This window comes from Solea senegalensis, linkage group LG19 (assembly GCF_019176455.1).
Source record: "Solea senegalensis isolate Sse05_10M linkage group LG19, IFAPA_SoseM_1, whole genome shotgun sequence".
Taxonomy (NCBI): domain Eukaryota; kingdom Metazoa; phylum Chordata; class Actinopteri; order Pleuronectiformes; family Soleidae; genus Solea; species Solea senegalensis.
In genome coordinates this window covers 20,378,917-20,404,297 of record NC_058038.1, presented here as the reverse complement: position 1 = coordinate 20,404,297, position 25,381 = coordinate 20,378,917, and the positions used below count along the sequence as shown (strand labels likewise).

Sequence of the window (25,381 nt, the reverse complement as noted above, 5' to 3'; positions counted from 1 at the left end):
AACAACAAGTCTCCTGTTCTGCACAATAATGATAATAATAATGACAATAATACATTGTGTAATGCACACTTACAACATTCTTATTTATAATGCAAGATTTAAATGAAACCCATAACATGAAGACATCATTTGAAGCACAATATATGATCTTGTTATGTATATAAAATACACTGTGATCTTCTCAGCTGAAGCACAAGAATATGGATCTGTGCAAACATATCTTCCTGTTTTACCTTATTATTACTGAGAATTAAGTATTGTTTAATAATGAAAACATTTCATTTAAAGGTTTCCTTGCAATAACAGATATCTTGTGTGTGTGAGTATATCAGTCAAGCAGGTATTTGTCTATTTGTGCTGAGTATGTGTGGTTTGTCCGGTTTCCTCCCACAGTCCAAAGACATGCACTGTGGGGATTAGGTCATTTGGTCACTCTAAATTGACCATAGCTGTGAATGTGTGAGTGAATGGTTGTCAGTCAGTCAGTCAGTCAGTCATCAACTACCGCTTTATCCTCCACCAGAGGGTCGCGGGGGGTGCCAATCTGTGCTGTGCCAAGCTCAGCTACATCGGGCGATAGGCGGGGTCACACCCTGGACAGTTCACCAGTCCATCGCAGGGCCACACACACACACACACAGACAAACAACCATTCACGCTCACACTCACTCCTATGGTCAATTTAGAGTGTCCAGTTTACCTAATCCCCACTAATGCAGTATATCCTCATGAATTTTCTATTTTCTCGATATAATTGTGTCAATTGTAAATCAATACTTTATTCAAACACAACTGATTTAGTTACATTATAAAACTAGCTATTATGTAGAATAGTATTGTTTATTCTCTAATTAAGAACCACATCATATCAAGGTTAATTGATAACCAGCTCGTTGATACCGGTTATTGTTGACGACTAAGCTGCAGCTGCTTCATACTCGGGTTACAACAACATGGCAGTCCGCCGTGCCCGCCTGACCACTCGGAGGAAACGAGCGTGCGCGTCCACGTCAGGCTGTGCTGTCACGAGCCTGAGCAGAGCCGTGGAGAGGAGGCTGGAGAATTAGAGCGGACATCAATAATACACGACGTCTTATTTAACGCCTTAAGTGCGTGAGAAATAGGGAAAGACGCGTATTTCCTATCGCTACCCGATCGTTACGACTGTCTATCGCGTTATTCCGGTTAACCGGTGATGTATCCCAGCATTTGAACGTTATTGCTAGCCAGCTAGCCAGCTAGCTAGCTGTTGAGCTAGCTCTACCTTGCGTGACTCATAGTAAGTCAACGTTAAATTCCTGGGCGTTATTTCTATTAACGTACACGAGCGCATCCACCAGAGAGACATCCTAACATATCGCGGTTTTTACCTCAGCCAGACGCTGTCAGTGTCGTGTGCAACGCATCCGTCCCAACCTGATAGGGATTGAATGAACTAACGTTAGCTTTGCCACAGGCAGCGGAAACGAGCCCGTTAGCAGGGATAACGTTCACTTATCCCGCCGCTGCTGCTTCTGCTTGATCCACCGACGTCCCGCTAATCTCGCGAGCCACCTTCACAAAATACAGCTGAACCGTTAAGACCCGGACTGCAGCCGAACGTCAAGTGATTCGTCTACCACTCAGTGCAGCGGCAGGTCGTCGTTTTCACGGATAAGGCCGGAGTGAGTTCAGAAAGCAGCAAACATGCCGGCGGTGTCCAAAGGAGATGGAATGCGTGGATTAGCGGTTTTCATCTCAGACATCAGAAACTGTAAGTTGAATTATTCCTGCAAATTTGTGACAGGTCATTCCTGTGTGTGTGTGTGTGTGAAGGAGTAGTAGGCGATTACACATACCTGCTATTTATGTCACCTGTCACGTTAATGTTTTTAGCACTGTGATGTTTTTGAGTGTTGACTGTCGCGTTAGTCTAAGTGAACTCACCTGTCTCAGTCCAGCTGAAGTCATTCCTATTTCATCATTCATTTCCATTGCCGTAGTGAATGTAAAATATAAGCACTGAGACTGAGGCACAGATTCGTATGCGATGAATACATGATTGTTATGAAGACAACAAGAAAAGACAAAGGTAAGAGAAGAAGCAGAAGCTGCAACATGGTTGACAGATACATCTGCGTTAACCTCCACGAACACTGTTCAGTTACCCAGTGTCCAGTTGATTTACGCCATAATGTAATAATAATTTTAAACTTTGGCAAAAACACGAAAACGAATTAGCATTGAGAATTTACGTCTGACAGAACAATGCATTCAAAAATACACCAACGTTACATTACATTACATTTATCCAAAGCGACTTACAAGGGAATTGAATGCAACCTGCCACGGTGTGCTGGTCTTAACCACTGAGCTACCCCAGCCCACAGTTTGTCTTTTTCACTTTTCATTTATTATTATTATTATTAGTTATTATCTGCCCACTTGTCACTGTGTCACTTCACAAGAGTATCCACATGTACAGCTGTATGTATAATGGATACTGGGTATTTCTATTTAATTTAGTGCGATGACTGGCACTGCATGGAGTCAACGAGAGAGGTGTCATTTAAATGTCTGAACTTTGATTTGACGCACACACACTCATCAAGTGTCATTTTGTTATGATCTGCCCACATGTCACTGTTTTCCATTTGTGGGGTGGCTTTGTGGAACGGTTGTGTATGGAATTGTGAATGATTAAACAAAGTATGGATATAATACAACATAAAAAAATGTACAAAAGTAAGGAAAGGAAAAAGGAGAATGTAAGTCTCACAGATGTTAATGGCACTTGTTCATTTTGTTCTGTTTTCTTAATAGCTTGGTTGGTGTAGTTTTCTTTTTTGTATTTATTTTATCTTATTGGGGTTTGCAACGGTGAAGAATGGGGGTAGGGCTTCTTCCTACACACACACACACACATATGTGTGTGTGTATATATGTATATTTATATATATGTGTGTGTGTGTATACATATATATACACATACACATAAATAAACCTGTTTTTTTAATTCATTTGTTTATTAATGTTCCTCTAATTTTAAAAGTTAAAAATATAGGATCAGTTTTAATTAAAATAAAGATAAAGCTGACAGCAGCACAACTGTTTGGCAACTAAATGGCAATTAATAATTTAGTGTTAGAAGGGGCGGGATACCTCTGAGTTTGATCAGATAAAAATGTAAGTGGGGAATGTTTCTTTATTGAAACCTTTTGTGAGCTACTCACAAAGGGACTGGCAGCTCTTGGTAGCTCATGAGATACTCGTCAGACCCCTGGTCCTGGTCATGCCCTACACATCCATTATATGGTGTTTCCACTCTTACTGTATATGGGACAGATGTTTTATATATGTGAGAGAGAGAGTTGGAAGAAATAAAAAATTTTTCTTCATTATAAAGAGCTACATTGGTGATGTCAAACCTTGTTGATCCTACAGTCTTGAATAACTGAACTTTAGAATCTGTTTGAGTTTCATTTCCGTTTAAAAACCTATACATTCTGCTTCAGATTCTCCTGTCCTCCATATTACATGGGGCCTCATATATAAACCGTGCTTTGCTTTCACGCACACGACGACATGTATAAAAATGAACTTGGCATTAAACTTTGCGAACAGAGTCAGGCGAAGATGCCGCAATATTATGCTTGGAAACTCGTCAGCGTTTCAAAATAATGTTATCAATTTATCTACAGTGATAAACCAAACGTGAATTATTCCTTTGCAAACAGTACTGATACTAGGGCTGGGCGATAATACGATAACGACATACAGTATATCATGATATAACTTTAGTCTTTTCCAAAATATCCATATTTTAAACACTGACCATGTTGTGTTACTTTTATTTTCTCTTCTTAGGTAAGAGCAAGGAAGCTGAGATCAAACGGATCAATAAAGAGCTGGCCAACATACGCTCCAAGTTTAAAGGTGACAAGGCTCTGGATGGCTACAGCAAGAAGAAGTACGTCTGCAAGTTGCTCTTCATCTTCCTGCTTGGCCATGACATCGACTTTGGACACATGGAGGCTGTCAACCTGCTGAGCTCCAACAAGTACACAGAGAAACAAATAGTACGTCTCTCCCTGCTTGTTATACCATTGATATTAACAGAGGCTGTGTTTGTAATAGATACACTCGTTGCCCAAGAATTCTGACCCTGACGTGGATTCGAACACGTGACCCTCTGATCTGCCTTGTTGTTGTTGTTTGTACTATACTGGGGCCACTGGACTAGGCTGGAAGAAGAAAGTGTGTTTTAAGGGAAATTTGCAACGGAAATGATTCTGTGATTTGCATCACTGCCAGAAATGAAACAGAGGAAGAAGAATTTAGCATGTTTGCCGTTACCAGTTGGAGCCACAGCCAACAAAATCCAGTGTGCATTGCAGTCGTTTGACCAAGGAAAAAAATGCTGTTTAAATCCATATCAGCTAGTATTTATATGTTGTTGTGTATATCGTTTATATATGCCATTTAATCTCTAATTGAAAGACTGCCGGACCTTCTTTCTCAATGCAATGTGTTTGAAGTTTAACATAGTTTAATGCAGTAAAAGTTAAAGCAGACACTTATTGCTGGTCCTTTCTGGGGCTTTTCAGCACCAGGAAGTGTTGAGTAAGCACATTTTGACTGAGTCAGGATCTCAGTGTTGTCAGAGTTAAATGCTGTACCAGCAAAAACAGCAGAAACGGATGAGCTTCTTCTGTGATGAGCTTCTTTAAGAGTGGACACTGCCTGTGATCATTTGAATTTAGTTAACCAAATGTACTCTTCAAAAGTTTGACTCCATGGTTATTTTCAGTTGACCCAGTAAAAGCAAAGACCAGGCACCACCTGAATTCCCTTGTTTTGAGTCTGAAACACAGCTCAACTAAAAGAGAACGTAAGTTCATAGACATAATTGTGGTTGGAGATGCCATGAAAAGAATGACCTTTGAACCTTTTCTACTAGGTTCTTATCAACCTGTTACAGAGGTTTCTTTGCTCCATTGAAAACAAACAAACCAAACAATACATTTGAGAACATAATCATTTCCGGGTTAGATTCAGGGAACCAAATGAACTTTTACTTGTAATACACGGACGTGGTGTGTTTTTGTTTGTTCTTTTAGAAAGAAAATAATAAGGTAAGAATAATTACACCTACTACAAATGTAACTCAGAGGTCAAGGTTCTCAAATAAATAAAAAGTAAGTATTATAACACATCAAAAATAATTAAAGATCAATTATAGTGCAGCATGTGGAAAATACTGTCAACATTTTCGAGTAAAAACTTACCAAATATCTGGCAATGCCAAGCGGCTTATTCTGCTATTGACTCTTGTTTGGTGATGATTGAAGAAACAAGACATGTTGGCAATTCAACAATTTATTAAATGAACAAACGGGGGCCACAACAATACCTGGCACCTCCTCCTCATGCTGGCCACCGGCTTGGTTCAAGCAGCTGGGTCAGCCAGTGCGGTTGTATTGGTCACCCTGGGCTTGAGATAGGCACTGCAGGCAGACCATTCCATCCTAGTCTCTGATAAAGCCCGCTCTGTGTGGGAGAGCGTTGTCATATTGATAACCAGCATGTTTCCTCAGACTTCAGTCATACAGTCCAATAAGTCACACCAAACCAAAGTCAATAGCAAATCAAGTCGATATAAAGAAGTGTTAACTGATTATTATCTGATACAGTACTAACTACCTGTTGAGTACTAGTAGAGAGTCAATTGACTATCAAAATAAAATGATACCATCTGTCATTATGTGTTGTATTGATGCATGTCAGACAAATCCATGTGCTGATGTGTGTCGGCTAATATGAGACCGTACAGTTGGTGGCTTTATTTAAAACCTCGTGGACTGCTGCTAAATATTAATACACTGTAAAACTACTGTATACAGGTATTATCATCAACAATATATGATCTATTTTTTGTAATGCCCACCTTATTTTCATCTTTAAATGACTTCCTCTACTGTCTACTTTAGGGCTACCTGTTCATCTCAGTGCTGGTAAACAGCAACAGTGAACTGATCCGACTGATCAACAACGCCATCAAGAATGACCTGTCCAGCCGCAACCCCACCTTCATGTGTCTGGCACTTCACTGTATTGCAAACGTTGGTAGCCGTGAGATGGCCGAGGCCTTTGCGAGCGAGATCCCACGGATCCTGGTTGCTGGGTGAGTCTGACCTCTACTTTTGAGAGTCATGCTTATGTTTTATTAATGTTTCTGTGAATGATAACGCCAAAATAATGTCACTGGAATGTCATGTGACTGTGATGCAATGCAGCGACACGATGGACAGTGTGAAACAGTCGGCTGCCCTCTGCCTTCTGAGGCTTTACAAGACCTCCCCTGACTTGGTTCTGATGGGCGAGTGGACGTCACGCGTGGTGCACCTGCTCAACGATCAACACATGGTGAGAGCTCAGTCCAGACACCGTCAGCTGGAGGGGGCACCCTAATGCTGCGTTCACGTACAAAGTCAATGCGCGGACGTAGACGCGGACCGTGTGATCTGCTCGGCGAGTTGAGAATGATGAACTATAGGTTTTTTGTCCACGTTACTCTGTTGCCAATTATAGATGCATACATTCTACCTCAATGTTTTATAGCCCTCTGAAAATCACACACACACTGATATAGTTAGTTTGTTCACTCTGTCACGAGTACTGAGCCGACAGCACAGCACTGTTTACACTTCACTGGGCTTTCTGACATGAAATCAATATGTAGGACTATCTGTGTATAATCCAATAATTACACATGGATATTTAAAAACATTAAAACCTAAGGGAGTTGCAGTAGAATGACTTTCTAAAAATCATCTGATGTTTTTTTTTTTCCTTTATCCATTTCTCACAGAAATGTCAGGACATGTTGCTTCTATTTAGAAATGGTGGTGTATATTATGCAGCTTTGTAATATGTGTTTATGTGATTTTAGAAGGGTTTCAAATTGGTTCAATCAAATCATAGAGAGTGACTGTGTAACTAATACATTTTCACTCTTACAATTATTAGAATCAGCTACAGCACTGGTCTCTACAGGGCTGTGGTAAATAAAATGAATTTGTGTGTGTGTGTGTGTGTGTGTGTGTGTGTGTGTGTGTGTGTGTGTGTGTGTGTGTGTGTGTGTGTGTGTGTGTGTGTGTGTGTGTGTGTGTGTGTGTGTGTGTGTGTGTGTTCCCCAGGGTGTGGTGACAGCAGCTATCTCTCTCATCACATGTCTGAGCCAAAAGAATCCCGATGAGTTCAAGACCTGCGTTTCCTTGGCTGTTTCCCGACTCAGCAGGGTAAGTGTGGACATAAGTGTGCGTGAGTCTTTTTGTGTGTTCATTGTTCAGTTAACAGTTAGGTTTACATGAGAGGTACAGTGAAGGCCTTTGCACTGACAATGTGACTTTAATAAAAAATCAATATCTGACAGACGTCCTGAAGCTGTGAAGTTCACTCACTTCTTCTTCTTGCACCTTCATATTTTTTATTTGATCAGTGACTCCACCGGTTTTTTCTGGTCCCTAAAAGTGATTTTTCAGTAAATTTCACTGAATTTCTTTCAGTGCTTATCGATGTGCAAAGGTCTTTGGGTAAGGTTTTGGGAAAGGATTAATGCAGGTTTAGAGTGAATTATTTTTCTGATGGTTCATGCAAGAGTGAGGAGACGTGGCATTATCGTGAGTGTCCTCACAGCACACACAAGTTAGGCCTGTAGTCACCAATATTACACGTTGTTGGACTGAATTTGTACTTTGTACTATTCAACCATCGATTGGTTGCAAAGAAAAAAATCTGTGTGTATGGTAGTTCTAGAGTAATAAATCAGTGTAAAAGACGATGTAAGGCAAATGCAGCGTCACAACCTATAAAATTACAACAGTGGAGTAAAGAATTATTGTAACTGTGTGAAAGTTTTTTAAACACTTATTCATTCAATTTTAACAAAAAAACCAAAGTTTTTCATCAGTTCAAGCAAAAAGACTGTACATGGAAATATACTGTAGCACTTTATAACACACAGCTATTATATGAGACACTATTCCTTCAAATGAATTAACAGCAAAACAACTTCACTGTCTTTTCTATTGGATCTAGAGGGCATTTCAAAATGTATTTAAAGTGAAGCTGTGCTTAGATCACCTCGGACCATGTGGCAATTACTTCAGATTAGATAGATACTTCCTTAATCCCTCACAGGAAATAACATTTATTTTGTAAGTACATTCACATCAAACATTTTTTTTTAATTAGTGCCAAAAGTACTGGATATTAAAATTGCACTAATAAATACAATAATATTAAATACTCAAGAACAATCAAATCTGGTGTGTGAAAATCCAGTTGTTATTTAAGAGCATTTAAGATCTGGTGGCAGCTGAAAGGAACGTCTTTCTGCAGCCTTCAGTCCGGCCTCTGTAACTGAAGTTGCTCTGAGGGTGTGGAGACGGTTTGAGTTTATCAGGAAACCTGCTGGATAGAGTCCAGTTCAGAGCCAACCACAGAGCTCGACTTTTCAAGTGTTAACTGTTAACTGTTCTTTGTCCCTTACTTGAAGTCACGTGATCACAGTGTACACACATGCTGCATCTGTAACAGTACACCCCCTGGGCAGGTAGTATGGTCCTGCCTGATGTGCTTCTAGGCTGTATTTACTGAACTCAAACAGCTTTTTTAAGATTAGAAATTTGACGTAGTTTGAAATAAAAAAAATTATTATGTGTGAATTCAGAGTCACTGCAAAGACTCCCAGTCAATCACATAACTGCATGTAGTGTAGTGTGGGATGCACAGCAATCCTATGAAAGTCATCCAGTGTGTGAGCTTGTGCATAAGCAACACACAGCTGAGAGCAAATAGATTCCGCTTTAATGATTGCAATGAAACTAAAGGAAAACATTCTGTTTGTCTAGATTGTGTCATCAGCCTCCACCGACCTGCAGGATTACACCTACTACTTTGTGCCTGCGCCATGGCTCTCATGCAAGCTGCTGCGCCTGCTGCAGTGCTACCCTCCACCAGAAGATGGTGCTGTCAAGGGTCGCCTGGTCGAGTGTCTGGAGACCATCCTCAACAAGGCCCAGGAACCACCTAAATCCAAAAAGGTCCAGCACTCCAATGCCAAGAATGCAATCTTGTTTGAGGCGATCTCACTTATCATCCACTATGACAGGTGAGCCCAGCCCACACACCGTGATGTCATAGTAATTTAAAGTCACTTAAATGTGTTCACATGTCCAACAGAACTTGAAATGAAGGTGTTATTGTATGTTACTGTAATATGATGTGTTTGGTTGGACATGTACAGTACATTAATGCGTATTTATACTGTGATTTCTTTCCTTATTTGTTTTTTTTTAATTGAACGAGGGTAAGGCTTTTGACACATTAGAAAAAGTGTGTCCTTAGAACACCTGATGACTTTCATATCATTTTTAGATAAGACTGCAGCGTTGCCAGTTTACATTTTATCTACCTGATTGTTACTGTAGGATGAAATGAAACTTTCATGAATTACTATTTGGACAATAATGTGGTTCACATTAGCACTGGGGAATAAGTTCATGTTTAGTTTGCTGGATTTTTTTAAATTTATTATTGCTTTTCTAATTTTGGGACTAAGTTGTGGCTTAAAAATAATTGTCTATTAATAAAAAAATAATTGCCGTAAGTACACAAGTACCTACATGGGTCAAACATAGAGTGAAGCCACACAGTTTTTCGACCTCTCACTTTCTCTCCTCTCCTCCCTTTCTATTCAACTATTTTTTATAGTTATATATTTATTTTTTAAAAAGCAGCTGATGTGAGTCAGTCAGTCAGTCAGTCAGTCTGTCTTTCAACTACATGTAAAAGCAGATCACAAGCTCCATATAATGTATGGCTCATTGATTTAATGTTCATGTTATTTGATGTGATTCCTATCTTCCTCTTCATGTGAGACAGGTGGGGCGGCGCCCTAGTGCCCTCTATTGAGAGGTCGTCACTGGTTTGTACCAAGAACTGTTCTATTTTTGAATGAAACAGTTGAACTGAATTAAGGATCCAGTGGAGTTTTAGTGGTGTCCTTGATGCACGTCGAGCAGAGGCTTATTAATGAGGAAACTACATCAGTTAAAAAACTGGGTGGAGCAGCCTTGTAACAGAAGTGGGAAGCATTGTGTTGACTTTTGGAACACGGTAGACAGTGGAGTGAGCTTCTCTGCCTGGTGACAGATGATTGGACTGGGCAAGTCTACGTGCTTGACTACATGTGAAAAAAAGGAGACATAGAAAGGGCCGTCGTTCAGCTGAATGAAGTGGATCAGATTGAATGTGTAAAGCTCTTAAGTGCTTTGACTTTCTTGCTAATTAAAGGTGAAACAAATGTCATGGATGAATAAGGTAGTGGAAAATAAACAGTAAAAATGATTGAGACGGCAGTAAAGGGAACGCAGGCACATGGAGTACATTTAAGTTTGACAATGAGGCCTCAGTCAGTGTGGTACACTGCAAATACATAATGGACCTGATATCACTCATGACACCATGTAGACAATCGAAATTCAATGGAATTCAAATATTAAACGAGTTATCATGACATAAAAGTGAAATTGAGACTTGAATTTTGACCTTAAAAATACAAATCAAATTAAAATGAGTAATTGGGAAATACTGCTCTAAATCCCGCTGATGATGTCTCAAGAGGGAAAACTGTAGAAACATGTTTGAGAAATCAGAGCTGGGTTTCTGGCCCAAGGTTCTCTCGTGTTTTTTTTTTGGTTTGATATTGGATAGAGTTGGTTAAATGGAGGAACGGTGAAACTGTTGTCTCAAAGCGACTTTGAGACGTCAAGACTGCAGAGCATTAACAGTTTTGAATTGACTTTTACTGAGAGGTCGTTGGAAGAAGAGGAAACATAAGTCAGGTCGGTGCCTCGATCAAGAGAACTGCTGGACCATATGTTTGGTCCAACAAATCAGAACGTCCCAGGATGTGATGGTGCGAGTTTGCTTTATGTTTTTCAGTGAACCGAACCTGCTGGTGCGAGCCTGTAACCAACTGGGCCAGTTCCTGCAGCACAGAGAGACTAACCTGCGCTACCTGGCTCTGGAGAGCATGTGTACTCTGGCCAGCTCGGAGTTTTCCCATGAAGCTGTCAAGACGCACATCGAGACTGTCATCAACGCCCTCAAGGTGGTGTCTCTCTTCCACATGAACATCTAGTACTTCCTAAGGACATGAGGCGTACGGGACAGTTGACACACACTGAATGTCTTGCTTTTGTCTCCGCAGACTGAGAGGGATGTGAGTGTTAGACAGAGGGCAGCTGATCTGCTGTATGCCATGTGTGATCGCAGTAATGCCAAGCAGATCGTTGCCGAGATGCTCAGCTACCTGGAGACTGCAGACTATTCCATCAGAGAGGAGATGGTGGGTGTCAGAGGTTTTGTTCTATGGATCATTTTCTGTAACTGGTCATATTTCTCCTGAAATGTCACAGAACAATGATCAAGAAATGTTGTTGTGTCGTCTTCCTCCAGGTGCTAAAAGTGGCCATCCTTGCAGAGAAATATGCCGTCGATTACTCCTGGTATGTGGACACTATTCTCAATCTTATCCGCATCGCTGGTGACTATGTCAGCGAAGAGGTGTGGTATCGCGTTATTCAGATCGTCATCAACCGAGACGATGTGCAGGGCTACGCAGCAAAGACGGTCTTTGAGGTAATGCTGTATGAAAGGAAGATGAGAGAAAGCCATGCAATGAAAGCTGAGAGTCAAAGGGTGGATATCAAACTGTTATACAACAGTTATTCTTCATTAACAGTCAAATTACAACTGAAAGTTATTCTTTATTGTGCAACTCCGGTGTAAACCAGTCAACCATTATACAGTGTCTACATCACTGTTCTAACTGTTCTTTGTCTTCCAGGCCTTGCAGGCTCCGGCCTGCCACGAGAACATGGTGAAGGTTGGAGGCTACATTTTGGGAGAGTTTGGTAACCTCATTGCTGGCGATCCACGCTCCAGGTATGTCAAGTCGTGGCTAACTGCCCCTAATTGGCACACGCAGGGATCAGGTTCTCCGTCGCCATGACAGTCAAAAATAATCCCTGCTCTCGCCAAGTGTGACGTTTGCAACGACATGACCACCCGTCACATCACAGTACATCACAGTCAGTAAACACACTGATTAGATGAGCTGAAACACACTGCGTCCATAAATGTAGACAATAAGTCAAGCTTAAATCAGCCTGACGTGTGTGTTTTTGAAGAGACACTAAAGTAGTAAGAACTCCTTATGACTCTAAAGACATGTAGTGTGGTGTGCACACTGATCCTTCAACTCTGGAAGATGTCTAATGTGTAGTTAGCTTGTGTTGACTATTGATAAGATAAATAATAGATATGTTGGTCCTGCCCTGCAGCCCTTTGGTTCAGTTCAACCTTCTCCACTCCAAGTTCCATCTGTGTTCCGTGCCGACTCGCGCCCTGCTGCTGTCGGCCTACATCAAGTTCATCAACCTGTTCCCAGAGACCAAGGCTACCATCCAAGAAGTGCTGCGCTGTGACAGCCAGATCCGCAACTCAGACGTGGAGCTGCAGCAGCGTGCTGTCGAGTATCTGAAGCTCTCTTCCATTGCCAGCACCGATGTCCTGGTAAGTTCTACATTTCATGCTGAAATGCTTATTTATTTAATAATTTACTCCACACTATGCAATACTTATATACTGTGCACTACTTATATTGTATATACAGATTTTTATCCTGCTTAAATTACATTCCAACTGTGCAATATCTGTATTTTTAAATGGTACCCTGCTAAAATCACTTTCATACTGTGTAAATGTTTATATTTCTATTTTTATATACTGCAAAATTACATTTCACTCTGTGATATTTATATTCTATATGCTGCTAAAATCATATCTCACACTGTGATATTTATATTTCTATATTTCTTATACTGTTAAAAAAAAAAAAAAAAAATACACTTCATACTGTGGAAATAGTCTTATTTATTATTTTTTATACCCTGCTATGGGTCACGTCTCATAGAAATGCACTTTTTATATTTAAACCCTGCTACAGACCTGCTATTTCATATTGTGCAATAAGAATTTGATGGCTGTATATCCTTTTAATGTAGTACGCTGCAACTGAAAACCCACCTCACGTTAACTAGGGTCACTTTTTCTTTTTAATGTCCTTGACCCATACACTGGTTGTTGTTGTTGTTGTTGTTATTGTTCTTCGTTGTTAGCTGTATGCACTTTCAAGGTGAAGTCAAGTAAATCTCGTTGTACAACTTGTATAATGACAATAAAGGCATTCTATTCTAAGTTCTGGCAGAACTAACCTCAGTAAGCGGTAAACGATTAGGAAACGACAGCAAGAATCTTCATGAGCCTAAAGGTTGATTCTTTCTCTGCACTTTAGAAAATAGTGCAGGCAGTAGCTAAATAATCAGTTTGGCTGTTGGTTATTTTCTCAATTCATTGATAAGACGCTCGTGTCCATCCCGGCGTCAAACACAAGTGACTAAATCGATTTGATCGTCTCTGTCCATTTTGCTAGTCTCACTTATTTTCCACGCTCGCCTGCAGTTAATAATCATGACTGAACAGAAGAGAACAATTAAGATAAGTTTCATTTTAAGTGAATCAGAGTAATATAAACATTCTTCTACAGTTCTTATGTGTATGTTGAATATCTGATTAGTAATTGTGTATGGTCAATTCTTTCATTTTTCATAAAAATGTCTCTGGGACCCATCACATTACATTAAATCACTGCTTTATTATTATTTTGGTGATGGAGTGATAGTCAAAAAGTGTAGGCTGAATTGGTGTTTATTTATCGTGATTTTTGTCGTTACCGCGATAAATACCAGAAACTATCGGGATACGTTTTCAGTCCATTTCGCGCCCATCTCTACTATCTACTCTGTTCCTTTAGGCCACTGTCCTGGAGGAGATGCCTCCCTTCCCAGAGAGAGAATCATCGATCCTGGCCAAGCTGAAGAAGAAGAAGGGTCCTGGTGCCATATCTGTGACAGAGCTGGAAGACAGCAAAAGGGAGGGCGGGGAGTTAAACGGCGGGAGCGACCGAGGGCCAGATACAGCAGCCATGTCTGCCTCTAATGCTGTAAGCAGATTCTGTGAAAAACACAAGTGCTCTGTTTCAGCTGTGACAAAAAGACATTCCCTTTGTTTTTCAGTCCACCCCATCACCGTCAGCAGATCTCCTTGGGATTCGCTCGGCCGCTCCCATCAATGCAGCTCCAGCCGGTGCTGGCAGCTTATTGGTCGATGTGTTCTCCGAGGCGGGCCCTGCTGCACCTTCCACTGCTGTGAACGACGACGGCTTCCTAAGGTAAAGGTCACATCGAGACGAGCAAATGTAGAATTAGAATTAGAATTTGCTGCAGGCCAAAGTCCAGTATGAGCGGAAACAAGTGAAACGATAATGCAGTCAAGCCTAACCCACAAGCTGATTACGGGTCATTGGTTGTTAGTTGACTGTTCAAGCTGTTGACTCTCATACTGGACTGAGTGAAGGTGGGTTTCAGACTAAAATAAGCCAAGCACCCTGACTGAGTCATGCACTGTGGTCCTTTAGTGAACTGTTAATGGAAATGTGGTGTGGTGAGTGTTTGTGTTGTCAGTCTACTATGCAGCTAGTTGTAAGACATCTGTTGAGTGTTTGTCTTTGCTCTATCTTTGTCTGATACGGACCTGTCAACCTTTCAGCTAAACCCTTACAAAGAGAGAGAGTTTAACATAACAATAACATCCATGGCAGAACATTACATTTGGCATCCCTGAGACATTCTTAAAGGTAACAAGCTATCAATATTAGGAATATCATTTGGTTTCATATTTGGTTCAATTTTGGCATGTGTTAAAAACCAATATTATCTATATTTATAGCACAGTCGTGATGTCTTGATTGGAGAGTGATGTCACATTCTGTACGTGCTTGTGTTTACTTGGCCTTTCTGGCCATTCCAATAAGTACTGTTTATAAATCTGCTGTGTTCTCCACCTGTCAACTCTTACATGTTTAAAAGCTCCGAGTTCTGGATGTCCCGCTACACCATTTCCCATGTCGTAATTCCGAGTTTAAAGTTAAACTTGAACACGGCACAAGTAGTAGTCGCGGGAAAAAAGTCAAAGTGATAACGCTAACGTATGGGCTGCAACAATGAGTCCATTAATTCCATAAATACTCGATTAATCGAGCAAGTTCTGGCTGCGGCGCATCGATCTGTGGCCGTGTGCGCTTCACTGGATGTGTTTAAGAAACAATTACAGATGAGCCTTAATGAAATAGTTGAAAGTCTTAAAGGTCCTCAAACCTCAAAATTCTGAAAGTTCAAGTGTAAAGACAAATTAGAGAAAACAAGGCGACAGGATTGTTGACAGGTCTGCTACACTATTTCTTTTTATTTACTTTTTTCTTACTCTATATGTGACTGTCTTTTGTCTTTTTCTCTCCTTCCCTTCCCTCCATTTTTTGTGTGTGTGCGTGCGTGTGTGTGTGTGTGTGTGTGTAATATGAATATTTGTCTGTCGCCTGTCCTCTACCGTGATTGGACAATGACAGAGATCTGGAACAGCCCACCGAGACCTCCGATTCCCTATTGACGGAGGGTTCTGGTGACTCGGAGTAAGGGCCTAGTAGTAAACCACAGAATTAGCACAAAACAGACACAAAGATATTATCAAGTATGGCACAGCTACATTGTTGTTTTATGACCTTTATATCTTCAACATGTCACTGCCACTGAGTGAGTAGTTTAATGTACATGGTCCCATTTAGGTGTACATAACAGCATTTGCCTGTTAATATTTTTAGATTTACCACAAACCTCTTGCTCTCCAGCTCGTTTGGCACCACATGATGAGCACACTTTAACATACTAGTGTGGAAGTGTGAAAATAATGATACAGGGTATGAATTCAAAACAGGTGAACATGGAATCTGTGTGAACAGTAGACTCCCCTCATTAAGTAAAGGGCTAACACTTTACATTGCACAATAGTAACAATATGTTAATTGTATAACAAAAGTGAATGAAAATGTTTCCAGTGACGCGTTAACATACAAACATGTTTTTGTCATTCGCTGTATTCGCGCAAGTAAAACAAATGAATATTTGTCGAAAAACTTCGCCTCCAGAGAATGATTTGAAAAACCAATCAGTGTTAAGATCCCGTCCATGTCCAGCGTCCATGTCCAGCGTCCATGTCACCATAGAGGACAAATGTATCATCTCTGTGGCTTCACACCTGGAGCTCTACGACACAATGTTATCCTCTCCCTCACTCAGCCCTCAGCCCACTTATTTGGCATTTGGCTGCAGAAGAGGGGGTTTAGTTACACTCAAAGATATAGCATAGTACTGTACTATTATCTCCTTATTACCACACTAATACCAAGGTGGTAATACTGTAATATGTCTTCATATTCCAAACATTATTATACTACCATACTAGTGTCATGTTGTCACTGCAATGTAAAGTGTTGCTAGCAAAGGCTTACTGTATTACCCTATGAGTTTGTTTATTTTAAGTCCATCATTGTAAATAGTAACTCTAAACACACCAGACGCAGGTTAAAGTAGACAACTGTCTTCAGGTAGCTTGTGTTAACACTGTAGGGAGATGCTACTGCACTAATCCTGTCTTGCTTGCTTCCGGTACTTCACCGGATTTGTTTATAACCAATTCAGGCGTGGCATCAGTGCAATAGTTGTATATGTGCATATTTAAAATGCACACAAAGACACACTGTGAACGGTGACAATACTCCTCAACTGCATCAGGACCGTGTAACAACATTCAACTGATTTCCTTTCAGGCTGCAAACAAGTGTGCACACACAAACATTATTCATGGCCTCAAGCTTCATGTGTAGCCTCTGTATGTGCTTTGAAACATGTTAACATTGGCTGAAGTAGAGTGCAGTTCATCATTTTGGCTCTGTATTCTAGAACTTGATCTTTTCTTTTTGTGTGTTGTTCAGAACCACAGCAGCATACGGAAGAGTATTTAAAAAAACAATTGAGAAAGAAAACGGCATGAATTCCGAATTCTGACGTGTGTCCCTAATCGTCTTCCGTAGCAGGACAATGTGTTCACCCAGCGTGGTTAAAAACGCTGAAATCACAAAGTGGAAGTCTGCACTGAACTCTCATGTTTCTGTTTGTTTGATGTGCTGTGAATACAGAACCAAAAAGAACGTTTTCCCCGATGAGTGTTTGTTAAATTTAAATTACTCATTGTGCAATTATATCATTTTTGTGCATTTTGCTTTTACTAACAACCCCTGCATTTTTATTCTTTTATCCATTCTTTTTCTCCTTTGTTTGTTTAAACTAATCAATGTTGTCATACTGTGTCTGTACTGTATTGATTGGATGGCCTCTTCATCTTCCATTTCTGCTCTATCCATTCCTTTTCATTTGTGGTATTGCCTGTCTGCATCATTCCCTCTGTACTGTGGGCTGTCTCTTCATTCCTGTGCTGTTCTGTGGTCTCTCAGCTCCTCTGCTCCTCCCTCTGAGGATCCTGCCACTCCTCTGTCTGAGGCAGACGAACTTCTTAACAAGTAAGCTTTTCCCATGTGTACATTTGATCATGTGTTTACCTAGCTGACTAAAATAAGCTAATGACTGTAACAGTAATACATAACACGCAAATATTTATTCGTATGTCGTCCTGTTTTAACCTGTCACATCATCTGTTAACGAAGCAGCTCTCAACTTCAACTTCAATACTCAGCTTTCATTCAGAACCACTTCAAACCTCAGTAACCCCACATTGTTGAGAGTTTCTGCTTGAAAACTCTTCATCATTTCTACTGTGATCCGTCCACACCAGGGTTGCAACTAATGATTATTTTCATCGTCAAATAATCTGGCGATTCTTTTTCTTGATTAATTGCTTAGTTGTTTGGTCGGTTGGTGTTTCCTCAATCTTGAATCTTACTGTCTTGGTTTGTCAATAAAATAAATAGATTTTAATCATTTCTTTGTTATATGGAGCAAAGAAAAACAAAAAAAACACTCAAACCAATCCGTATCAAAATAGTTGACAATTCATTTAGTAATTGATTAATAATTGTTGATTAATTCTACTGCGATCCGTCCACATTACCCTGATGTTTTTAGCCATTAATCCAGACGTTATGCTGCTGACTTGTGTTTTAGTCTGGAAAGACAGACACCTTTGAAAATGATGAAGCAGCTGCGAAAGTACTATTAACATCTGCTTTTATTTTTGCTTTTATTTTCCAACACTCTTGTATCTCACTAGTAGTTCTCTGAAATGCAGCACCTGCACAAGAGAGAATCAGCTTTGTGTTGACACTAGCATGCACGATCCCTGTTTAAAACATCTGAAAATGTGAAAATGTGTTAGCCTCAGATACAGAGCGTGTTTGTCTGTAAACATCATTTTCAAATGCAAACGTAGTAGTACAGACGTAGCCTTGATGCTCTGAAACGGGCTCATCCCACTTCAGAAGCGGGTCGGCCAAAAGGAAAATAGATGGTGTTTTGTGGGCCACACAGAACATTTGTCAGAAAAATTAAAATAACAACAATAATAATAATAATAATAATAATAATAATAATAATAATAATTTGGCTAAAAATAAAAGGTTTATAGCAGACGAGAGAGAGAGCGTGTGCAGGTGCATTTTTAGGGCCAAACCTAAAGTGTCCTCCCCAGTTTTGTAACCAAACCTACGCCCTTGCCTGGACGTTCCTCCCCCTCCTCCCCCTCCTCCCCCTTGCAACCGTGCTGCGTCTGAATTGCACAACTCTCAGTGTAAACAGAAACCAAAGCAGTTAGCGTTGACAGTGGCCCTGCTTTATTCTGTGTTCTCTTTGTGTTTAATGGTAGCTTTCAATTATTGATCACATGCTTGAATCATTTGATCTACACGTTACTTCAGAAGTCATATTATTGTATGTTAGATCAGAGCCGCTATAGTGCAAATATAACAAGGTCATTGTATCAGAGTGTTGATTATTAATTGTTATTGTTTGATTGCTTTTTTTAGACTTTGCGTTTCCCAACTAAACAGAAACTTTTCATTCTGTTTTTCTTTGAGGAAGTAAATGGTCGTGTTTACTTTGAAATGTTTACCACAGCATTTTATTTTATTTTTTATAAGTAAAAGAGAACGTTTTAATACTGTCCCTTGAGTAAATGCTGTGGACTCGAAGCATCATAGACCTGCTGAAAAACAAATGTCTATAAGAGAAGAGTGGCTGTCAAGGTGACAGTTCTTTGGTGACTAACTATTAATTGCCCCATTTTCTAGGTTTGTGTGCAAGAACAACGGCGTACTGTTTGAGAATCAGCTGCTTCAGATCGGCATCAAGTCAGAATATCGACAGAATCTGGGTGAGTTGTCTCAACAGCATAAGTGGGTGGTGCTTAGCACGATTTATCAACACATGGGGGTTTGGCGGACTCAAGTGGGTGTTCCCTTCAGTAACCTGGTTTGTGTCATTTACTTGGTAAATGGGTGAGTATTTGTTGTGTGACTGTTGATAAATGATCGTGGTCTGTGGCCACATGCTGTCTCTAGGTTGGTTTTTTTTAGGCAATATGTGAACTGTCTAATCTAACTGTCTAATCTGTCTGACCGTCTAATCTAAAAAGAAACGTGTCTCACCAAAGTGAAAAATAAAACCATGTAAACCTGATGGAAAACAAGCATCAGAAAGGTCAGAAAAACCGTGGAGACAGAGGAGGAGGTCAAAACATGGAGGGGCAGCAATCGATGTGAAAACCAGGGGCCTGTTGTATGAAAGTAGAATTAAGATATCCAGGCTATCTTAACCTGTCATCCTGACTAAGTCAGTTGTGCGAACGTCAAACCAGGATGAGAAGGCGTGGCTTGGTCGAGTCAGGTCTAACTGATCCTGGTATCAGTGCGCGTTCACGTCTCTTTGAAGCAGACCAGGAGGTGGATCACAGATTTACTGATGCAGAAATGGAGAAGACGTGTGTCACCCAGCGAACAACAGCTTATAATGGAAACTTATGAAGAGATGAAACTCCACTTTTAATAAGATCAGTGAAAACGTGTGGCTGAATGCATAATCGAGCAAAGTAGCTGTTTTATACTGTTCTATACTGTAAACTGAGGCTGGAAACATCAGGATTTCACTTCACGTTTGATGGGGATCTGTGTTCAGTCACGTGACCAATCACATGAGAGAAAACTGTTACAAACTCTCCTGCTGCGACTGTAAGAGAACGTGATTTGTGAAATTACAGATTAATATTCTTCTGGAGTGACTTTTTAGACTTTTTAGTTTAGGATCAATAGGAGGTGCTATAGGGTGTTCCGTTTACAGCACAATTATACATATATATGTGTGTATGTATATGTATGTATGTGTGTGTGTGCGTATATATATATGTATATATACATATATATATACATATATATATGTATATATATGTATATATACATACACACACATGTGTATATATACAGTGGTTGTGGAAAGTATTCAGACCCCTTTAAATGTTTCACTCTTTGTTTCATTGCAGCTATTTTCTAAAATCCAAAAAGTTCATGTTATTTCTCATGAATGTTCACTCAGCATCACATCTTGACAGAAAAAACCCAGAAATGTATTAAAACAGAAAAAGTGAAATATCACATGGTCATAAGTATTCAGAGTCTTTGCTCAGTATTGAGTAGAAGCTCCTTTTGAGCTAGTACAGCCATGAGTCTTCTTGAGAATGATGCAACAAGTGTTCCACACCTGGATTTGAGGATCTTCTGCCAGTCTTCCTTACAGATCTTCTCCAGTTCTGTCAGGTTGGATGGTGAACTTTGGTGGACAGACATGTTCAGGTCTCTCCAGAGATGCTCTATTGGTTTAGGTCAGGGCTCTGGTTGGGCCAGTCAAGAATGGTCACAGAGTTGTTCTGAAGCCACGCCTTCATTATTTTAGCTGTGTGCTTAGGGTCATTGTCTTGTTGGAAGGTGAACCTTCGGCCCAGTCTGAGGTCCTGAGCACTCTGGAAGAGGTTTTCTTCCAGGATATCTCCAGGTACTTGGCCTCATTCATCTTTCCTTCAATTGCAACCAGTCATCCTGTCCCTGCAGCTGAAACACACCCCCATAGCATGATGCTGCCACCACCATGTTTCACTGTTGGGATAGTATTGGGCAGGTGATGAGCAGTGCTTGGTTTTCTCCACACATACCACTTAGAATTAACGCCAAACAGTTCAATCTTGGTCTCATCAGACCAGAGAATCTTATTTCTCATAGTGTGGGAGTCCTTCATGTGTTTGTTGGCTTTCATATGTCTTGCACTGAGGAGAGGCTTCTGTGGGGCCACTCTGCCATAAAGCCCCGACTGGTGGAGGGCTGCAGTGATAGTGGACTTTGTGGAACTTTCTCCCATCTCCCTACTCTGCGTCTGTGTTTCAGGGAGAATGTACTTATTCTACGGTAACAAGACGTCAGTGCAGTTCGCCAGTTTCACCACCAACGTCAGCTGTCCTGGAGAGCTGCAGTCTCATATCCTTTCACTCATCAGTGAGGTCATCGCCTCTTTATCGTCATGATATCAGCTTCATGTTGGAAATCCGTCTGTGCATATATACACGTATATGTATGTACATTATTAGTATTATTACATACATTATCTCAATGACTGGACATAGAAAGGCAGAAACCTTTATAATATTATGGAGAACAGAGAAACCCAACAACTCACACAGTGAGCGAGCACTAGGAGAACCAGACTCAAACATGTGCGACTGGTTAGGATGAGAGGAAAAATGGGGGACAGAGGGAGGAGAGGAGAGGATGAGACAGAAGGGAGAGGCCGGGAGTGGAACAGGTGTATCAAGTTCTAGGCTAAACGTAACACTGATAAATGGTCAAATCAGAGAATGTCTGATATTCAAATGCCCTAAAGATCAGCCTGAAGAAATAAGTACGAAGTCTCCATCGTCCTTGACACCTGGCCACAGCTCAATGTTCAGACCAAACAGGTGGAACCGCTGGTGGAGGGTGGAGCCCAGATCCAGCAGGTCCTCAACATTGAGTGTCTGACTGACTTCTCTGATGCCCCGCTGCTCAACATCAAGTTCAGGTGAGGTCCTAACCAGCGTGAACAGTTTGAGCCTCACACTCAGTGGGGTTCTTTTGATATTTGAGTAGAAGTCTGTTTCCTGCAATGTGTTGAAACACAAATAGATCATCTATGCAGAGCTTGGTATCTTGTATGTCAGCATTGCTCTCAGATACCCCAGGTATATCTTAGGTAACCTCTGTCATCATATGTCATCTCTTAACACTCCTGAAACATGTGCCAGTGTGAACACGAAGCCCATCTTCTTCATTCATTTAACAAACTACACACCAGCTTCTGTTCCACTCTGCATACAACTGTTTGACAGTGCCGTGCATGATACACCAGAGGTTCCATGTGTTATGATGTTCAGGTATGGAGGAGCTTTGCAGAACTTGACTCTGAAGCTGCCCGTCACCATCAACAAGTTCTTCCAGCCAACTGAGATGGCCTCACATGACTTCTTCCAGCGCTGGAAACAGCTGAGCCAGTAAGTGTAGAGCCACTGTATGAGCTGCAGACTGTCGACCACTCTGCCTGTGATCTGTGACCAGTTGACTTCACACATGTCATGACGTGAGAGTGTTAGGTTATTTAGAGTACGTAAAACACAGCAGCTGATCCATGTGTGAACAACTGTGGACCTGCATACGGGCTAGCATACAGGCTAACAAGTGAGGGGCAACACATTCCATCAAAATATAGTACCTCCTCACCGTGGGCGGGGCCATCACTGCACGGCTGTATGAAACTGCTGTGACTTGTTAAGTCCTCCTTCACTGAAACACAGCAGCAGGGGCTGTGATGCTGCTCGTGCTGTCACTAAATACACCAAACTCCTCCCTCTGTTACTTATGGAGATTTCAGCCACATTTTCAGGATTTGTTCGTATCGTTGGTTTCTTGCATCTTCCTGTGACGGCAGTCTGACGATGTCACGCATCACATGAAACCGTGTTACGTGACGTCTGAAGTGCTGTACAAGAGTTCATACCTCAAGATGATGTTGTGTGTGTGTGTGTGTGAGACCCAGAGATTCCAGATTACATCATGATGTCAGCTATGAGAGCCACAGGAGAACCGACTGTTAACAAACAAGTGCATCAGCGATGGAAAGAATGAGAATCATCTAACTCCCTGATCTTTCCTCAGGCCTCAGCAAGAAGCACAGAAGATATTCAAGGCCAACCACAGCATGGACACGGAAGTACTGAAGGCTAAGGTATGTTCACGTTCACCTGTCTCTGTGTTAATACAAACACGATGTAAAATGAGCTGGGTACATCTTAATCTTCAGGTTAACTCCAGTGTTTTGCTGTGTTTACCTCATGGTCTGGTCTGGTTTAGTACAGTATGTCACAGTTTTGGAGTTATTATCTGCTGTGGCTCCCTCATTAAAGCGACACTGTTGTGTGTGTGTGTGTGTGTGGAAGCTTCAGCCAAATGTGACCTGAAGGTTAGACAGTGAAACACTCAGAGTGGACATCATGTCACTGGAGCAAGAATAAAGTTTTGCTTTTATTAGAATCATTTCTTCTCCAAATAAACTCTTGATTGATGTCTTTGGTGTTTTGTGCTGATGTGTCCTTGGTTAATGAACAGCACTGTGTCTGATGTCTTCTTACTGTCTTTGCCCACTGTGATGCATTTGTGTGCAGCTACTGGGACTTGGAACGGCTCTGCTGGACAATGTTGATCCCAACCCAGAGAACTTTGTGTGTGCTGGAGTGATTCAGACCAAGAGTCAGCAGGTCGGCTGTCTGCTACGACTGGAGCCTAACGCTCAGGCACAGGTACCCTCAAACCTTCAAACCCTTCAAAACCTTCAAACCTTCAAACCATCAAACCTTCAAACCTTCAAACCTTCAAACCCCTCAAACCTTCAAACCCTTCAAAAACCTTCAAACCTTCAAACCTTCAAACCCCTCAAACCTTCAAACCCTTCAAAAAACCTTCAAACCTTCAAACCTTCAAACCTTCAAACCCCTCAAACCTTTCAAACCAAAACCTTCAAACCCAAACCTTCAAACCCCAAACCCTCAAACCTTCAAACCCCTCAAACCTTCAAACCCCTCAAACCCCTCAAACCCCAACCCCCCAAACCTTAAACCCCTCAAAAACCTCAAACCCTCAAACCCCCCTCAAACCTTCAAACCCCTCAAACCTTCAAACCCTTCAAACCCTTCAAAACTTCAAACCTTCAAACCCCTCAAACCCTCAAACCCTTCAAACCCTCAAACCCCTCAAACCCCTCAAACCCCTCAAAAACTCCTCAAACTCCTCAAACCTCAACCCCTCAACCCCCCTCAAACCTTCAAAGCCTCAAACCATCAAACCTTCAAACCCCTCAAACCTTCAAACCCTCAAACCTGTAAGACCTAAAGTGAAACGTGTGTGTGTTCATTCTTCCACAGATGTATCGTCTGACTCTGCGCTGCAGCAAGGACTCAGTGTCCCAGCGTCTGTGTGAGCTGCTGGCCCAACAGTTCTAGAGTCCAGTCTTGTCCAATGAGCAGAACCTTCACCATCCCCACCAGCGACCTCTCTCCCTCCGTCCCTCCCTCCCTCCCTCTCTCTCCCCTGAGCCCTCCTCACTTCTCTTCCTCCAACAAACCACAAATCTTTAGGTAAAAAAAAGGTATAACCGACATAAGGGAAAAAGCAGCCGCTGCGAAACAGCAGCGGTCTTATTATTGTCATTATTGTCATTATTGTCCCAGACTTTGATTCCAGTTCATTCTTTTACTTGTTTATAACACAACGCTTCATTCTTGTGTCTGTTGGTGTTTATCTGTGTGGCTATTGTGTGTGTGTGTGCGTGTGTGGCAGGAGTGTGAGTGAATGAGAGAGAGATTTAATTTGAGTAGGTAGAACATTCCATGAAGTGTAATGGGAGAAGCTGTTCATTCCATATATGCACCCATCCCACACACACACACACACACACACACACACACACACAGGGTCTCAGTGACTTGCTGTCATTCTGCTGGAGCCACTGATGATGATGATAGCCCACTCTTCATCACTGATGAAGCATCTCCTGCTACATTCCCAGTGAAGATGCACTTCAGGTGTCGAGATCACAGGCGTCCTGACTCTTCATCTCGTGTGTGTGTGTGTGTGTGTCTGACTCTTACGATGCTTGTGATGAGGGTCAGCGAAGGTCAGCGAGGGTCAGCGAGGGTCAGTGAAGGTCAGTGAAGGCTGACTCAGAGCGAACACCACAGCAATGATGATGAATGACCTGAAAAATGAAAAAAATGCAATACAATGTGTTCAAACCCTAAA

The 25,381-nt window shown here is 41.3% G+C and overlaps 1 protein-coding gene across 3 annotated transcripts; it reads left to right on the top strand.

The window, feature by feature from the left end:
- The first annotated feature begins 999 nt into the window (after positions 1 to 999).
- ap2a1 (adaptor related protein complex 2 subunit alpha 1) lies at positions 1,000 to 24,909 on the top strand. Of its 3 annotated transcripts, XM_044051523.1 has the most exons (22): positions 1,000 to 1,753; positions 3,847 to 4,058; positions 5,970 to 6,163; positions 6,276 to 6,405; positions 7,179 to 7,280; positions 8,895 to 9,154; positions 10,990 to 11,158; positions 11,258 to 11,395; positions 11,506 to 11,688; positions 11,897 to 11,994; positions 12,393 to 12,624; positions 13,925 to 14,113; positions 14,187 to 14,341; positions 15,575 to 15,637; positions 17,516 to 17,581; positions 19,304 to 19,386; positions 21,443 to 21,532; positions 21,989 to 22,112; positions 22,465 to 22,581; positions 23,243 to 23,312; positions 23,749 to 23,883; positions 24,505 to 24,909. In XM_044051523.1, exons 1-22 carry the CDS (start codon positions 1,687 to 1,689, stop codon positions 24,580 to 24,582), a joined length of 2,955 nt encoding a protein of 984 aa, XP_043907458.1. In that variant the 5' UTR covers positions 1,000 to 1,686; the 3' UTR covers positions 24,583 to 24,909. The 3 variants fall into 3 exon arrangements, with proteins under 3 accessions (XP_043907458.1, XP_043907459.1, XP_043907461.1); XM_044051524.1 differs by lacking the exon at positions 15,575 to 15,637 and having other exon boundaries at positions 1,001 to 1,753; XM_044051526.1 differs by lacking the exons at positions 15,575 to 15,637; positions 17,516 to 17,581 and having other exon boundaries at positions 1,001 to 1,753.
- The last annotated feature ends 472 nt before the right edge of the window (positions 24,910 to 25,381 follow it).

Bases quoted from the DNA above. Each gene is read 5' to 3' on its own strand.
- ap2a1 (XM_044051523.1), top strand. From the start codon at position 1,687: ATGCCGGCGGTGTCCAAAGGAGATGGAATGCGTGGATTAGCGGTTTTC. The intron at 6,406-7,178 runs GTGAGAGCTCAG...TGTGTTCCCCAG, and splicing joins TGCTCAACGATCAACACATG to GGTGTGGTGACAGCAGCTAT. The intron at 15,638-17,515 runs GTAAGGGCCTAG...GTGGTCTCTCAG, and splicing joins GAGGGTTCTGGTGACTCGGA to CTCCTCTGCTCCTCCCTCTG.